At 44.8% G+C, this 18,984-nt stretch overlaps 1 protein-coding gene across 1 annotated transcript; it reads left to right on the top strand.

Moving 5' to 3' along the window:
* The first annotated feature begins 5,790 nt into the window (after positions 1–5,790).
* Positions 5,791–16,858, top strand: pkmb (pyruvate kinase M1/2b). Its single transcript, XM_061720939.1, has 11 exons — positions 5,791–5,920; positions 6,760–6,926; positions 7,062–7,153; positions 9,208–9,339; positions 9,426–9,612; positions 10,118–10,388; positions 11,449–11,599; positions 11,687–11,839; positions 13,416–13,582; positions 16,169–16,350; positions 16,473–16,858. The coding sequence occupies exons 2-11, from the start codon at positions 6,788–6,790 to the stop codon at positions 16,577–16,579; spliced, it is 1,581 nt and encodes a 526-aa protein (XP_061576923.1). The 5' UTR covers positions 5,791–5,920; positions 6,760–6,787; the 3' UTR covers positions 16,580–16,858.
* The last annotated feature ends 2,126 nt before the right edge of the window (positions 16,859–18,984 follow it).

The following is an 18,984-nucleotide window of genomic DNA, read 5'->3' as shown; positions in this document are numbered from 1 at the left end:
TTGTAACGCGTTACACCCAACACTGCAAGTTACCATATTCTAAGTCAGCACAGCAAACAAATGTTGCCAGACCTGATTGTTTCACCCATTTGCAACATTGCACCATTACATACAGTAATACATGCATACGGTACATGCAGTACGAGGAGAAAGAGGCTTCAAAAGACCTTTGGGGACGTTAGAGGGAGCGTGTCCAGTTCTTCTTATCAAATCTATGCCCTCCTTCTCCAATACTGGTCCTCAGGGCTCACCGTCCTGCTTGTTTTAGATGTTATTCACACCTGGCTCAAATCACTGGACCATTGACATACTTGGTCGCTGTTTTTATATTAGAGGTAGGTTACATTTCAACTGAATGAATAAACGTATGAATAGATATGAATTAGATTAGATTAGATTAGATTCAACTTTATTGTCATTGCACATGTTAAAGTACAGGGCAACGGAATGCATCTCACCAGAAGTGCTTGTGCAGTGAAATAAACACAATGTACAGCATATACACATATATACACATATACATGTATATAAATATGTACTGTATGTACACAGTGCATATTAATAAATACTGTTGTTATAAGGTGCAGGTCAGACATGAATGAGTGATAATGTGGTGCCGAAGAACGGGAGTCGGAGGTGGAGTATAAATGTTGAAGGAAGGCGCGAGCCGTTTATTAACATCAGCCATTAAACCACAACAACACTTAACCGGAAGCTTGACGTCACGTCCGCGCTCCTTAACCGAGCGGAACAACATTACCCCGCAGAGGGTTCCTAAGTGAATTATGTAACCTACTACACTAGCCCCCCCAGAATTCACCCATAGTCAAAATCCCCCCGCCTCGGGGGAATGACGGCCCGACCACTGCGGGTACGACAAACCAGGGTCGAGGGGGGAGGGGTCGAAGGTGCGGCCGCACCAACCACAGGGCAGGGGGGCAAACGCGCCGACAGCGGCGCGGGCCTCCCAACCGGGGGCAGGGAAGAGGGCCCAGGGGGCCGGCCCCTACGAGGGGCTTGCGCCAACTCCAACGGCCGGGAAATGTCCACGTGGGCCGGCTTAACCCTATCTACAGAGACAGTCTCAGGCCTACCGCCAATGTCCACAACTAAGCACTTATCCCCGTGCTGCAGGACCCTAAACGGCCCGTCGTAGGGAGGGCGCAGGGGGCTGCGGTGGGCATCATGGCGAACGAACACGAAATCCGCCGAGTGCAGACTGGGGGGCACCCTGAAGGCGGGGGAGCCGTGCTGTGATGTAGGGATGGGCGTGAACGCCCCAGCGGCCTCCAGCAGGGTGGCACGCTGCTTGGCTGCCGACCAGGGGGCAGTAGCGCTCGGAATGAAATCCCCCGGGACTCGCAGGGTCTGCCCGTAGACCAACTCAGCAGAAGAGGACTGCAGGTCCTCCTTAGGGGCACACCTCAGGCCAAGGAGGACCCATGGGAGTTTATCCACCCAGTTGCCATCCGTCAAGCTCGCGCGGAGGGCTGCCTTCATCGAACGGTGGAACCTCTCCACCAGGCCGTTCGCCTGGGGGTGGTAGGCCGTGGTGCGGTGTAGCTTGACTCCCAAACCGTCCGCGGCCGCGTTCCACAGCTCCGCAGTAAACTGCGGGCCGCGGCCCGAGGAGAGGTCGGACGGGGTCCCGAAGCGTGCAACCCATGTCCCAATGAATGCCCGGGCCCCGTCGGATGAGGTTGTCGAGGAGAGAGGAATGGCCTCGGGCCAACGAGTCGTTCTGTCGACCACTGTGAGGAGATAGGTGAAGCCCTGCGAAGGAGGCAGCGGACCAACCAGGTCGATGTGAACGTGGTCAAACTTCCGCTCCGGAACAGTGAAGGTTTCAAAGGGGGCCCTGGTGTGATGGTGCACCTTAGCCCGCTGACAGGCCACACACGCGTCGACCCACGCCCTCACGTCCCTCTTCAGCCCTTGCCATACAAACTTCTGAGAAACCAACCTAACGGTCGGCCAGGGTGGGAGAGGTTGTGCACCGCATCGAAAACGCTCCGTCTCCAGTCAGCAGGAACCAGCGGTCGAGGCTGGCCAGTAGAGAGGTCACACCACAGTCTGACACCCGAGTCACCGACCGCGACCTCCTCCAGGCGCAACCCGATGACGGAGGCCCTGAGGGTCTTGATCCCGCGGTCTGAGGCCTGGTCCGCGCTCATGCGGCCGTAGCCGACACCCAACTGGACTGCCCCTACGACCGCCCTGGAGAGGCAGTCCGCGACCACGTTGTCCTTGCCGGCGACGTGTCGGACGTCGGTGGTGTACTCGGAGATGAACGCCAACTGGCGCTGCTGGCGGGCAGACCACGGTTCAGCCACTTTCGACATGGAGAACGTGAGGGGTTTGTGGTCCACGAAAGCCGCAAACTCACGACCCTCCAGTAGGAAATGGAAGTGGCGGATTGCCAGGAAGAGGGCCAGGAGTTCCCTGTCAAACCCTGGGGGTCAGCTGGCGGCTGAAAAAGGCGAGCGGCTGCCAGGCGCCGTCGACCCACTGCTCATGCACTGCGCCAACGGCGTAATCTGACGCGTCAGTCGTGACTGCCACTGGGGCCCCAGGTGCCGGGTGAGCCAGCAGGGCTGCCTGGCTCAGGGCAGCCTTAGTGGCCTCGAACGCGGCCTCCCTCTCGGCCGTCCAGTCGACGGCCTGGTTGGCGGACTTGCCTTTGAGAGCCTCGTACAGCAGGCGCATGGTGTGGGCTGCCCGGCGGATGAACCGGTGATAAAAGGTCACCATCCCGAGAAACTCCTGGAGCGCCCCAGCGGTATCCGGGCGGGGAAAGGCAGCGACGGCCTCCACCTTCGACGGAAGGGGAGCGGCCTCGTCTTTGTTGATGAGATGCCCAAGGAAGTGGATTGAGGGTAACCCGAACTGGCACTTAGCCGGGTTCACGATGAGGCCGTGCTCGCTGAGCCACGTGAAGAGGCCCCGGAGGTGCGCCAGGTGCTCCTCCTCCGAGGAGCTGGCAACGAGAATGTCGTCCAGGTAGACGAAAACGTAGGGCATGTCCCTGAGTGCCGAGTCCATCAGACGTTGGAAGGACTGAGCCGCATTCTTAAGTCCAAACGGCATGCGCAGAAACTCGAACAAGCCAAACGGCGTGACTACGGCCGTCTTAGGGACGTCAGCGGGATGCACGGGGACCTGGTGGTACCCACCTTGGAGAAAATCAGCTTACCCGCCAGGTGCACGGAGAAATCCTGGATGTGCGGGACCGGGTAGCGATCGGGAGTAGTGGCATCATTCAAGCGGCGGTAGTCGCCACACGGCCGCCACCCACCCCCTGGTTTGGGGGCGATGTGGAGCGGCGATGCCCACGGGCTGTTCGAACGCCAAACAATGCCAAGGCGCTCCATGTTGGCGAACTCAGACCTGGCGACCTCGAGCCTCTCGGGGTTGAGCCGCCGGGCCCTAGCATGGACCGGGGGGCCCTCGGTCACGATGTGGTGTTCTCGTGGCAGCAGAGAAGGTGGGTTCTGTCAGGCTGGGAAACTCACCGAGGAGGATCTGGTACTTGTCCCCCTCCGAGAGCGAGCCGGAGAGCCCATTGCAGGTCGCCTCCCCAGAAACACACGCGATCGTGGAGAAAGTCAGCGCGTCAACAAGGCGGCCGTTCTTGACGTCCACCAGCAAACCGTGTGCGCACAAAAAATCAGCGCTGATGAGGGGGAAAGAGATGTCAGCAGTGACAAAGTCCCACGTGAATCGCTGACCCCCAAAACACAAGTCTGCGGTCCTCGTGCCATAGGAGCGGATAGGGGTGTCGTCCGCAGACGTCAGTGGCGGCCCATGGGAACCACCGGCGGTGTCGTCCACCGTAGCCGGCAGCACGCTCCTCTGTGCGTCGGTGTCGCAGAGGAACTTGAGCCCAGAGATGGCGTCTCGCACAAACAACAGCCGGTTGTTCGTGCCCGCGCTCACGGCTGCTACTGAGCGCAGGCTTTGGCGTTTCCCGCCGCGTAGGTACAGGGGGGACGGCACTTGCTCGCCTTAGCGCCAAAGCGTGCATGGTAATAGCACATACCAGAGCTGGCGCCGCCGTCAGCAGCAGTGAGTCCTTTCCTGGTCGGCGTGTCGCCACCCGCAGGTGCATAGCTGCGTGTCAGGGCCAGCACCTCTGGGGTGCAATGTTGAGCAGCCAGAAAAAAACGATCAGCCTCCTTGGCCAGGGCGCGGGGCTCCGTAATAATAGTATTGGCCAGAGCCGCCTGAACGCGAGGAGGCATGTGGCGGAGGAACAACTCAACGAAAAGGAAGTTGGGCTCCTCTGCACCCAGCAGGTTCAACATCACTTCCATTAGGAAGGAAGGTTTACTGTCCCCAAGTCCCTGGATTGCAAACAGCCGTCTGGCTCGTTCTGCCCGCGACAGCTCAAAGGTCTTGAGGAGGTAAGCTTTAAAAGCTTCATATCTATTCCGGGCTGGAGGGGTGGTGATGAAACTCACCGACCTGGCCGCGGTGGAATTCCCCAGCGCCGAAACCACGTGGTAATAGCGCGCATCGTCATCCGTGATGCCGCGGAGGGCAAACTGCGCCTCGGTCTGGGCGAACCATGCTGCCGCTGATGTCTCCCAAAACTCCAGCAACTTCAGAAAAGCAGCGTTGTTTGCCATGTTCGGTTCAGTCTCTGAGTCTTCAGCGGGACTGACGTCGGGGTCACCAGTGTGGTGCCGAAGAACGGGAGTCGGAGGCGGAGTATAAATGTTGAAGGAAGGCGCGAGCCGTTTATTAACATCAGCCATTAATCCACAACAACACTTAACCGGAAGCTTGACGTCACGTCCGCGCTCCTTAACCGAGCGGAACAACATTACCCCGCAGAGGGTTCCTAAGTGAATTATGTAACCCACTACAATAATATATATTATAAACAGATGAGATGTGATTATATGATTTACAACAGATTTGAGTTAGAGTATGTAATAATGTAATAATGTAAATATGTAATAATGAGCATTAGTTTGATGATAGTTTATTAATTTAGGGGGCAGGTACTTTATGTCATCGCTTCACCAGAACATTTGTGCTTCTCAGCATTTGTTATTGCATTCGGACCGACATTCAAAATATCCAGGGCTAAAACCCCATTAAAATTACTGGGCAACACCTCTGACTGTTACTATTTCACACTATTAAGCCCCTTAAAATTGCAAACGGTTCAGAGGGTTTAAATGAAAAAAATTAAAAAAATAAAATCAGAGCAAAAATGTAGGTGTAGGTGATGACAGAGACATAACAACCGATACAATAACAAACCCCAAAGTCCTTAGTTGACCCTCTTGTTGGAAAATAAAAAGCTCAATGGACAGATTCCAAATTAATAGCCTAGTTATTATTTTTACTACTACTACTGCTACTACTACTACTACTACTATTACTGTCATTTAGCAGACGCTTTTATCCCAAGTAACTTTTTAAACAGTGTTAAGAAGACAAACTAGACTATTTATTTGGAATCGGTCCATCTGTCTATCTCATGATGAATGAGAAAAAGTTTAAAGGGTAGATGCCAAATGAAGTCCAGTTTGTTATTTTGATGATATGTAAAACATCCAAGTCTCAGTTGCGCATAACTCGTGGGAAATCTGGTCCAAAGTGACATTAGATGGCAAGTTCAAGCTCTATGTTTGAACGGATAAAAATGCTAACCCAATATTTGATAGGATTTGGTGCTTCGGTCTGAAACTTTAGCTCATATGAAAGCACATTGGCAGACCCAGACTGCAGTGGGCCCATGAATACCGGCTCACCACCACGCAGTGACATTTGCTGTAATTATCACGGCCTGTATCGGGTGTCACCGGCTGTTGCTCGGACAGAAAGTAGTCCCTCCCAAGATAAAAGCGGGCGCTCCAGCAGAGACTGAGGTGCCTTGGTCCCTGCAAAGTTCACCCAGCCTTAGTAGGTGAGTACTACACAGAGGACATGACTGACCCTGTGCATGACTGAAAACAAGTCTCCTAGGAAACTTAAAAAAACTTTAATATGTAGCATGAGTTAACTGCCATATTAAGCTTTCTTGTATTTACCAGATCACACCTTATTTTCTTACCAGTTCCTCCATAATCGCTGGTCTCAGTCATTTATTAAGCTATTTTGAACTGTTGCATGTATTTGTTTTTTAGTATGCTGAGCTTATAGAAACTTATTCAGCAGACAGTTTTCTACTCTGACAAATAACATCATTTAGGTTATATAAGTGTAACTGTTGTGACAAATTTCTCTCAGAGATGATTTTATATTAAGCTCACAAAATGCCACCTGTGAAAATAAGAAGATCTCTATGAAAATCTGCTCTCTCAGAGTAGAGTCAGGGCTCTTGGGACCATGAACCACGCACAGACTGACTAGTTAACTTCTGCACAGGCTGTTCTGAGCTTACGTGGACGCTGGCCCTGCACAAGACTTAGAAGTAATCCATAAAGAGGCCGACCCACTATTATGAGGGTGCACTTTTCCATTCACACGATGAAGAGATTTCAGTTTCTTTTTTTGTTTTTTTTTGTCAGTTTCTGCACTCCTTTTTGTGACATTTGGTTGTCTCCTCTTTTCTCACGATTTAGATATAAGTGCAAAAGCTGTTATGTTAGCTTTTAAATGACAACTCAACGTATTCTCTTGGATTGTTCTCTTACTTATGGGCTAACATTTTTTTATTGTAGTGTAAGCCTATAACAAAGGTCAACGCCAGAGCAGTCAGACTTTAATCTATCATGTCCCTTGCTGCTTTGTCTTTCTCCACAGGACTTTTCCTGCACGGTTAGATCCAGTCATGTCTAAGGATTCTCACCACATCGAGCATCAGCAGATGCGTGCTGCCATGGCAGACACCTTCCTTGAGCATACGTGTCTGCTTGACATCGACTCCCACCCTGCTCATTCTCGTAACACCGGCATCATCTGCACAATCGGTCAGAAACACGGCCAATGCCCACTGGTCTAATCTCAGTACCTGATATATTATCTTAATATAACTGTTTGAAACATCTCCATGATTGTTTTTAAGTCACATGTCCCGCTGTACTGAAAACGCTGTCCCTATGCAGGACCTGCCACCCGATCTGTGGATATGTCCAAGGAAATGATCAAGGCTGGGATGAACATTGCAAGAATGAACTTCTCTCATGGTACACATGAAGTGAGTAAAGGATCTGAGACGGATCTGAATTTTCATTTCAAACCTGTTAAACGTCCAGTGCCACAGTCTTAGATGATTATTTCTAAACAGGTCACCCGTCAGCAGCTAATAAATAAAGACAATAAAATGTCTTAGCATCCCAGTTGAGACGGTATCAAATAGTGCAGCATGCTTGAGAGTGCAGGAAATGTCCAGTGTAGGTGATACGGTCATGATTTAAAGTTTACAGTTGGAAGGAGCAGCCTGTGTGACATTTCCCTGTGACATTATAGACACCTGTAATTTGAGATTCAAGCATGTTCCAGACTCGCTAGGTAGTGGGCTGTGATGAAGACCACACTCCACCATATCACCCTTCTGCTCTTTAGCTGACCTCACATCAGTTGACCTTTGCTTTTAAAGTTCATGGCCCTGTTCGATGTCACCTGAGTGGGCAACCTCAGGTTGATATTTTGATTTTGGAAAGTGCTTAGCGCTTTCTTTTGAGTGGTAATTCCAATGAAAGCTCAAAAAGTCCTCGACTTTAAGCAATCATAACTCCAGGAAATCCCAACAAACAGACGATATGGCTTGTTGTGAGAGGAGGACAAACATTTGACCTCTCTATCATTGGCGTGGCACCTATCAGCGCGTCTATAAATAGGAGCCGCCCCCATGGCAACAGCAGGAGCTGAAGGCATGCCGACAAGCAACAGTGGGGCAACAGTATTGACTGAGAACAGCAGTCAGTTTTCACTTTAGTTTTGATCAGACTTTTGTTTTCATCTGAAATTTACTCCATGCTCAGTAATGGCGGGAAGCTTCTTACTATTTATACTGTATAATATTAAGTAGGTCACTTATAATGTGCTCCTATAGTAGTCTTGGGTATTTTAAGTAAGGAGAACCCATGTGTGTTAAAATTGTTTGGCAGTTATTCACAGAGGTGTCAAGTAACGAAGTACAAATACTTTGTTACATTACTTAAGTATAAATTTTGGTTATCTATACTTCACTGGAGTAATTATTTTTCAGACGACTTTTTACTTTTACTCCTTACATTTTCACACAATTATCTGTACTTTTTACTCCTTACATTTTAAAAACAGCCTCGTTACTCTATTTCATTTTGGCCTTTAAAAAAAAAATATCCAGTTAAATTGCTCCATCCGGATAGAGTGAATTTGGTTGTGGTTGTTTCAGATGTTCTTGTCCAGTTTTGTTCTTACATCCGTTCCCTCAGATTCCTGCAACTAAACTTGGATGTACATTCCAATAAAGGTTAGGATAAATGATAACATGCCTCTGAAGTTTGACTTTTTGCACCATTACAATACTTATAGGCAACTAGTAATCATATCTCCTGCTCTCTGAAACACATGTTAATGCTCAATAGTACACATATATGGTTCTCTAATATATTTGCATTATACTAAGATGCATTCATTTTCAATGGCTTTTGTCCTTAATGGCTTTTTTCCCCCTTACATTACTTTTACTTTTATACTTTAAGTAGTTTTGAAACCAGTACTTTTATACTTTTACTTGAGTAAAAAACTTGAGTTGATACTTTAACTTCTACAGGAGTATTTTTAAACTCTAGTATCTATACTTCTACCTGAGTAATGAATGTGAATACTTTTGACACCTCTGGTTATTCATAATGTTTTGTAGCTGGTGTCGCGTTGACTGAGTGCACGTGTTGTTTTACTTGTTGTTTTTTTTAGATTTTGTGGCTCTAGTGGCCTTTATTCATTATGTACAGACAGTAAGGGGGTAGAGAGAGAGAATGGGGAGGACATGCTCAGGTCTGCAGGCTGTGTCTCGAGCCTGCAGCCGCTGCAGGAAGACTGAAGCTTCAGTACATGTGCCGCTTGCTCTGACCACTGCGCCACCCAGCGGCCCCTTTTACTTGTTTTAAAATGGGACAGATTTAGCGATAAGCCTTTGGTCACCCAAATAAACCACAATGTAATGACGTGGTATTACCGTTCATTTAAGCCGTAATTAATAAATACATCAACACTAGATTTACACGCATGTGTTCAGCACGATGACATCTGTTAACTCCACAGTACCATGCTGAGACCATCAAGAATGTCCGTACGGCAACTGAGAGCTTTGGGCCAGGATCTGTGGAGTACAGGCCAGTGGCCATCGCTCTGGACACCAAGGGACCAGAGATCAGGACCGGTCTGATCAAGGGCGTAAGTTCTCGCCACCGCTGAGATCCAGCCATTTTCTTTTTCATCACAGCGAACAAATAACAGCATCTTCTCTCGTCTTTGTTCAGAGCGGCACCGCTGAGGTGGAGCTCAAGAAGGGTCAACCCATCAAGATCACTCTTGACGACAAGTTCATGGAGAACTGCGATGAGCACACTCTGTGGCTTGACTACAAGAACATCACCAAGGTGGTTCAGGCTGGAAGCCACATCTACATAGACGATGGTCTGATTTCCGTCAAGGTCAAAGACATTGGTAAGCACACAATCCTTCACTTTTTTTGTTTTTTTCATATTGATCACAATCATGAAAGTGTTTGATTTGATTTGTTTATTTGCACAACATAAAAAAAACGGTACAAAAGTTTAAATGAACATAAAAGCATGAAAATATGTGCAGGTGAGAAAGGAAGCCCTAAATGGGCTTATTCAAAGTTCTCACCAAGAAAATACATTGTATTGAAATAATAGCAAGAACAAAAAACAAAAAACAAAAAAAACAGCGTTCCAAAAAGATGGATATAAACAGACAATTTCTCGGTGTGCACGTGCAGAAGTGAGTCCACATTAAGTGGAAGCACTTCTAGACGCTTGGTCAATAAGGCTGATCTTCAATCTCTGTTTGAAACTATTAATAGACAGTGAAGATTTTGCAATAAGTATATGAGAATTCCAGAGTGAGGCACCTCTGTCTTTGATGGAGAACTGACTGCTCAGTTCAATCATGAAAGTGTTTCTCCACAACGTGTGTGTTTTTTAAGGAAAGGACTTCCTGACCTGCGAGATTGAGAATGGCGGTATTCTGGGCAGCAAGAAAGGCGTCAACCTCCCCGGTGCCGCGGTCGACCTCCCCGCTCTGTCTGAGAAAGACATTCAGGACCTGCAGTTCGGCTTGGAGCAGGGAATCGACATGGTGTTCGCCTCATTCATCCGCAAGGGTGCCGACGTTCAGGCCGTCAGGAAAGTGCTGGGCGAGAAGGGCAAGCACATCAAGATCATCAGCAAGCTGGAGAACCACGAGGGCGTGCGCAGGTGGGTGGACTAACAAACGCTAGGGCTGGGCGATATGGACCAAAAGTCATATCTCGATATTTTCTAGCTGAATGGCGATACTCGATATATATCGATATTTTTTTCTGTGCCATAATTGGGGTTTCCCCCAAAGCATTATAGCATAGCATCTCTGTTAGCTTCATTTTTTTCTGAGGCAAACCCTTAAAAAAAAAGGTCAGTTTTAATACAAAGCCTCGTGCCGAATGTCACACAGGTACCTTTAAAGGAGCTTGAGGCCGGATTGTGGCAAGATTTATGAAAAAAATCTGTATACATTTTAAGTTTTCTAGTAATAATGTCAGATGAAGCGTTCCAAACCCAAAAGAATGAGCCCTCTAGTGTATCTCTCCTTTGCCTTGAACAGGCTGTGTGCTGCAAAATGTGCAGCAATTCGGTCCCGAATTTCCCGCGCTGGGCTGCGGATGTGACGTCACATGACGCTGCATGCGCGTTCTCCCCGTTCTCCCGTGCCGGCTTCACTGTTGGCTGCAGTACCCCCGACGGCCGTCGTGGTGAAGGGTGGCGCTAGAGAGTCTCATTTCTTAAAAGGAGCCTCAAGCTCCTTTAATAACAGAGGTCTGCACAATATCTAAATGTATAAAACAAATGAAATAAAAATAAACTGCCTGCATATATAGAATAAAAATGCTTCTTGAATAAAATAAAACAAATATCCCTTTCCTGCATAACAATTAAATTAAAATACACTGTGAAATTAATACAGTGTAGACAGTAACAGGCAGACTTTTCCACTTTTGCAGTTGTGCAAATAACAAAACATTTGTGCAAATCTCAAATAAAACATTCAACTTAATTTGTCACAAAATAAGCTATATCAAAATCTATCAAAAAGAAAAAAAAAATCTTTTTTTTTTTTTTAAATCGATATAAACGATATTGTCTCGTACCATATCGCATTTGAAAATATATCGAAATATATTAAAATCTCTAAAATATATCGCCCAGCCCTACCAGCCGCCAAAGGCTGACCTCGGATGGAATGGAGGTTATTTTTATTAAAACATCTTTTCTTTGTTAGATTCGATGAGATCATGGACGCCAGTGACGGCATCATGGTCGCCCGTGGAGACCTGGGTATTGAGATCCCAACAGAGAAGGTCTTCCTGGCTCAGAAGATGATGACTGCCAGGTGCAACAGGATCGGCAAGCCCATCACCTGCGCCACACAGGTCTCTGTCGCCAAGTGAAGGAGTAGATGGGGAAAAGTGTGTTTACAGACATGAAATTAAGCAAGGTTTCTTGTTACTCACTTTAAGATGCTGGAGAGCATGACCAAGAAGCCTCGCCCCACTCGTGCCGAGGCCAGCGATGTCGCCAACGCTGTGCTGGACGGCAACGACTGCATCATGCTGAGCGGTGAGACCGCCAAGGGAGACTACCCTCTGGAGGCTGTGCGCACACAGCACATGGTAAAGAGCCTCTCTCCCCTCTGTGTCACATCATCATTGATAGATGGCTCCTTCAGTGTTTTTGCATGTCAGTTTTAAGAGAATCATCCCTGTGGTTTTGATGCTCCGAGTTTGGATGAAAGTCTGCTGGCTTTGTCAGTTTTGAGTGCTTAACAAGGACAAAAGTGGTGCTTAAAAGCCATAAATCCAGCTATAATTTAGTTTTTCTACATGAATCTTAAACCTCATCACAGTTTCATAAAAACCATAAAAATTATTATAAAAAAACATAATATAATTGGTCATTTATACAATGTTTATTACGTGTTATCTGTTGGCTGGCAAATAATAGTCATACTAATATCACTGCCAGTAGATGTTTCTGTAAATCACTCCATCCAATCAACCTGGAGAAGTTTTCATTCATGCTTTTTCAACATTTCTGTTGTATTAAAGTCAGGACTTTGACTTTGAAGCATTCACATTAATAATATTTAACCCTAGAAATGTGTGTTTTTAAAGTTGAATTGCTGCATGATCCACTTTTTCCTGAGACTCAGGTTGCAAGCAGACGTCCTGATACTTTCTTTCAGACAGTTGCTTGGTTTATGGTCTAAGTTTTCCCGGCTCAAACCATGAAATTACCACGAGCGTGTTTCATTGCCGGGAATGAGTTCTTAGTTAAAATGCCGTGTTTTTCTTTCTCCAGTCAACCTGAGAGGCCATTCCAGCTTTTGTTTCCAGCCTGATCGGAGTTAACATTTGTAAAAGAAATTACCTTCATTTGTTAATTTATACAACCAAGTTTCAAACAGCTTTTAAAGATAAGACGTTTAGAGTGCATTACATTTTAAGTATGGATGGGACCTATGAAGACCTGATATGAGAGAAGCTGATATAATTTAATCCATTCAGAGCTTTTTTTCCCCCAAAGTTTAAACGTCTCTACTAAAACTCTTTATTTCTCAAATTCTGAAGAAAGTTGAAAAAAGAATCACATTTTGTTGTATCAGACCTAAATTTTAACCTCTAAACTCATTTTTAATTATAAAGGGCCACAGATGTTTAATATTGGGTCAAGAAGTATAAAATGTTTTTCTTACGTAATCAATCGGACCACTGAAGACTGTACATGTTTGTGTTTGAATAGATCTAAAGATTGTGTGGGATGAAGAGAAGAGTAGTCTCTCCTCCCTTCATCTCATCCCTTGTGTTTATCTAACAGCGTTTTTAACTATTTATTAATCTTGCTTTGTGGATGTTACATGTTGTTCCTCCCTTCAAGCATCTGCTGCATCAAACAGCATATCGTTGTGTCTCTTCCTGCATTGTGCTTTAATTGTGTGATGCGATTGTTCAACTAGCGTCTGAGGGTCTGCCGTGCTCAGCTACAGTCCGTGGAAGTCATAGCCACAGCTGTTGTATAAGCTTCATGTCTCAGTGTGATTTCAGGTATGAAGAACTCCGCGCTAAAGTTAACTACTATTATCGTTTGTCCTCTAAAATACAATCTAACTCCAGTTCTAACTAGCTGTGCAAACCTGAGCCTGACACCGCTGTAATCTGCTCTCAAATGTTGTGTTTGTTCTGTGTTCAGATCGCTCGTGAAGCCGAGGCCGCCATGTTCCACAGGCACATCTTCGAGGAGCTGCGTCGCACCTCTCATTTGACCCGTGACCCCACAGAGGCCACCGCCATCGGCGCCGTCGAGGCTTCCTTCAAGTGCTGCGCCAACGCCATCATTGTGCTCACCAAGTCTGGCAGGTGTGTCCAAGCTGTACGGCCTCTCTGTAAAGCTATCCATCACAGTTCTGTCCGAGAGCAAGGACACTGCGGCGTTATGATACCACCACATCCTCCTGCCCAAGCTCCTCTCTTAACCCAAGACCCTCAGCTCAGATAAAGTGTGCCAACTTTCAGTGCACTCACAATCTGTTCCCCCACTGGCGACCTTTCAAGAGCTGAACCTTGACATTATGCAAGTTAAATTTATCTCCCTCCCTCCTTTCCGTCTGGCAGTTCATCCTTACAATATCTAACACACATCCCATACACTGTCAGCTCGGCTGATTTCACAATTACACTCGCTACAATCAAGCAGTTATACAGTCAGGTCCAGAAGTATCAGAACAATGACAGAGATTTTGTGGTTTTGTCTTTATATTTTTAGTTTAGTTTAGTTTATTTTGTTTTGGTCATTTACATTTTAAGATGTTTGCATATACACACTGTATATGTATACACACAGGTATAAATATATATATATATATATATATATATATATATATATATATATATATATATATATATATATATATATATATATATATATATATATATATATATATATATATATATATATATATATATATATATATGTACACATTTCCTTTTTTTCTTGACCAAAAAGGTATAGGCTGAAGCCTCATGGCTTATTTTGCCTATCCTTTTCAACAAAAGGCAGACTACAGAAAAAAAAGATACTAATAAGAAGAAAACGAAACAAACGAACAAAATAAAGAAAATGAACAAAGAAGAGAAGAAAATAAATGTTGTCACTCACGATTGAGGACAGCGGCAGGAGGAAAGTTGCATAATTTAGACAGTTTAATATGAAGATAATTTATATTAGTGTTCTATATTTATCTATTATTTTAGATTCATAATTTTTTTTAAATTTGTAAATTGTAAATTGCTACTTTTTTTTTAGTTCCTCATCCAGGCGGTTCCATATACCACCATAATGGATCAAAACGTGATCAAACTCTAAATTATCTGGACAAATTGTAAATATGACAATAATTTTTACCTGGATGAAAACAGTCTGGAGTCCATGGACATCTCCAAATTTTGACTTTCCTCCCCGGAGATGCTTCGCCAGACCTTCATTGCTTGTTTATGAACCTTTTTTTGTAATTGGTAACCTTCAGGGGGCTAAAAACTGTCTTTTACCGGGCCGCTGATGTGGCCGTTGAAGAATAGTCAAAATCTTTTGCAGTCAAAAGGTCTTGAGTTGCTTAAGGGGATCGTCCATCTGCACTGTGAACAGGCGTCGCATTACCTTTGTATCTTTTGACCAAATGTGAGCAGATTATAACCCCATAGTCCTCAGAGATGATCTTGCTACTTCTATCAGCAGGGATATGATCAGTAAACACCAGAGAACCTGTTCCACTGGCAACCATACGTGCCCATACCATAACACTGCCTCCACCATGTCTAACACATGATCCGGTATGTTTTGGATCATCGGCCGAACTGTTTTTTTTTCTCCGTCCATAGAATCTGATTCCATTTTTTGAGCTCTAGGTTGTTGTTTTTGTGGCTTCTTAACTTGTATGAAGTTATCCTCGGACTTCATACTGGTAGCTCCAGTTAAATAGCTACCAAATGGCAACTCATAAACCACATCTGGCTGATTGACCCTTTTCAAACCCATGGTGGTAGTGTATAAGGGCAAAATCATAAACTGTCCGAGTATTTCTTGATGTATCTATTGGATGTATTCTGGTTTTCACAGCGGATCTCATGGCTGCCTCTAAATCAGGGGTGTCAAATGTGCGACTACTAGTATATATTTTCGCAGGAAAAATATCACTGCTAAAAAAGATGATGGAAGATATTTATTTGGAGAATTTCAGTTTTAAATACGAGGACAGTGACAAAGTATAACAGTTAAAAGAGAAGTGCTGACTTTTTTGGCACACTGGCGTAAATATCCGCATCAATTTTTAAAAATAAATACACTTAATTGTGCTGGAAAAATCTCTAAATCACAAAGAAACACTCCCGGATGTAATAAGAAAGATTTATCTTTTAATTAAATTTCCTATAAAAAAGCTAAATATAAAAAAAAACATACTTGTTTCTGTTTATCTTTGTAAAATTATATTAAAAGTATCTTACATAATTTGAAAAAAAAACGAGAAATTTTAAGAAAAGATCCTGAAGAAATATATTTTACATAATTAGAGTGTAAACAAAGTGCATATTTCCTTTAAAATTAACTAAACTGATATTCGATTAGATAACAATAGTAAAAAAAAAGAATTAGAAAAAAAAATGTCGCACCGTTTTTGTTATTTTGAGCGTGTGGCCCGCAAGAAAAAAATTGGTCAAATCCGGCCCGCCAAGCAAAATGAGTTGGACACCCCTGCTCTAAATGAAAAGATTTCATCTTGTAGATTTGTGTAGCCTTTCAAGCATTTTCTAACTGGAGCTGAGTTCAGAGTCCAGCATTTTTCATGAAACACATTTTTCATAAACCTGCAAACCTTCATGACCCTGATTGGGAAGAAACAGATAAAGATGAATGTATTGATGGATGGAATAATGTTCTGTTGCCTGCAGGACTGCTCACCTGGTGTCGAGGTACAGGCCCCGTGCCCCGATCATCGCCGTGACCCGCTGTGGCACGACAGCCCGCCAGTCTCACCTGTACCGCGGTATTTACCCCGTCCTCTACACCAAGCCTGCAGACAAAGTCTGGGCTGAGGATGTCGACCACCGTATTAACTTTGCCATGGAAGTTGGTGAGTGGCCATTGTTTTGTTGGTATTGTTTGGGTTTTTTTCCCCCTCAGATCAGCCCGTTAGCAGGGGAGTGTAAAGTCTTCTCAGTCTCAGTTCAAAACCCGTTCTTTTACTATTTGTAGGCAAGCACCACCATTTCTTCAAGACTGGCGACGTGGTCGTGGTCGTGACCGGCTGGCGCCCAGACTCCGGCTACACCAACACCATGAGGGTCGTGCTGGTGCCTTGAACGGCATAAAAGGAAACAGTTCCCTCTCATCTTTTATATAGAAGACAAAACATTTTCCCTCCATCTTGGACTTTCCGGGCCGATCATTCAAAGAACCGACGTCACGCACAGTAACTTCATGAATCCTTCTTCTAATATCTCCGCTTTCTTGTCTAAGTCCAGCGGTGATTGTTATCATCTTCCATGTACCATTTAGAGCTATCAGCCGGTGCAGCGTCCCACTCCGAGGTGAACTCGGGGGAGCTGAGCCGCTATCCATTAAAAGGAACTATTGAATCAGCCGTGTGGTTTTACTCTCTTTACACTGTCTGTTAATTGACTTCTTTGTTTGGTGAAACCAGTACTCGAGTTGTAAAAAAAAATCAGGGGGGATGGTGGATTTTATCATATGGGGACAGATAGTTTGTGCTGATTACAAATAATATAATATATTACAAGTAATAGCAGTGACCAAAACACCTGCAGAAATACTGCAGGAATGACATAGCAGCAGTTAAATGCAGCCTTCTGTAAGCTTTAAATATCCACTGGGCTTACATCAAATACATCAAAACACAACAATAAAAAAGTTTTCTGAACTTATCAATATGACTCTGTCCTTCACAGGATAAGTAAAATGGATACCTGCAAAAACCCAAAATAAGAATATTTGTCCTATTTCTAGTTTAAAAAAAATCTTATTACACTTAAAACAAGACTCATCACTTGAAAAAACAACAATTTTCACCTGTTTCAAGTAGATTTTCACTTGAAATAAGTAGAAAAATCTGCCAGTGGAACAAGATTTTTTTGCTTGTAATGAGAAGAGAAATCTTAGAGAATCTTAGAGATTTTTCTACTTATTTCAAGTGAAAATTTACTTGAAACAGGTGAAAATTGTCAAATAAGTTAATTTTCTGGTAATGACTCTAAATGTTGAAATAGCAGTAAAACCACATTCATTGATGAAATTACATAAGGGATGGAAAGGGGGGATGGCAGTTTTACAGGGGGGATGATTTGGACCGTTTTTATTTCAGGGGGGATGCCATCCCCCCTTATCCCCCCTCAACTCCAGTACTGGGTGAAACTGAAAAAATGCTCAACTGTAAAATGTTCTTAGGAAACCAAGAACCAGAAAGTGTTTAATATCGAATATACTGGAACCCTTTTTCTCACAGAAAGTATTCATCCAACATCCTTATAGGTATAGACAGCATTCAGTTCACTATTCACACCTGATACAAACAATCAATGTAATTACATTTTAAAAGAGAAAGAGAAAGCAAACTGAGTGAAATGAGTTAACAGTTGACGGACGGAGCTGACCCCGCCTGGGGAGGGGTGCATGGCGCTGGGTTGAGAGTTTAGAGATCCAGTTTGCAATAAATGCTTATGTGAACAGGAAGTTAAAAAACAAACTGGTAAGGCTGAACTTTTATCACCTCTTAAAATGAGCATATCATAGTGCAACTTCATTTTGAAGGTCAGCAAAAGCACAATATTGGACATTTATTGACATTTTTCCTCAGACCTGAGCTGAGTGTCAGGAGTAAGTGATTAGCTGTGACATTAGCGCCGCAGTACGCTGACCAGCGTTTCTGAACAGTTTTCCTTGTAACGTTACATAGATGCAGGCTCTGTGTCAGTCCTCCTTTTTCCAGATAAACATAAACATAAACATAAGTCACACTTACCTCCTCCTGTAAGCTTTATTAATAGTGGACAATCCTATTTGGTACAGAAGTGTCACTGTTTTGAGATGGAATTGCATTCCCCTAAAATCTTATCATCTTTCTCAGATGAGGGCACACAACTGACAGGACTGAGGCACTTCTTCAGAGGGCCAATCAGATTTAAGCTGAGGGTAATGCTGTGGCCCCGCCCCTAAAACCGACTGTGAGGGTTGGTCAAGATAATGCATTTTTGAAACTATGTAGTACCCTTACGTCTGGCTTACACGGCCCCGTTTTAGACAGTTGTAAATGAAAATGTACCATTGTGAAAGAACAGTGGTAAAATGTCAGTTTAGCAACAATCCAGCCATGTCAGAAATGTAACGACCCCGTTCAGTGACATCCCCATTTGTAGCCGACTCGTGCTACTAGGTAAGCCGGACAGGAACGAGGACACGTGGGTTGGCAGAGAAATGGTGGACTTTACTGGTCACCAGAACACGCACACGCACACGGCAGCCGTCGTGTCCGTCTCTCTGTCCGTTTCACCCTCCTCTCCAGGGTCAGCCCACTACTTAAAGACACAGCAGAGACGTTCTATAAACGAGACAGCCCACTACGGTTCGGTTTCCTGTATCTGTGTCACGTGACTGCCACACCCCTTTAGGAGACAGGAAGTAGGTCCTGAGTCTATTGAGTCCTATGGGAAAAGTGAACGTGAGCACAGATTATTACCAATTCCTTCACCCC

The sequence above is a fragment of the Cololabis saira genome, chromosome 5 (assembly GCF_033807715.1).
Source record: "Cololabis saira isolate AMF1-May2022 chromosome 5, fColSai1.1, whole genome shotgun sequence".
Lineage (NCBI taxonomy): Eukaryota > Metazoa > Chordata > Actinopteri > Beloniformes > Belonidae > Cololabis > Cololabis saira.
Note: the sequence above shows the minus strand (reverse complement) of the source record. Positions and strands in the feature narration are given on the sequence as shown.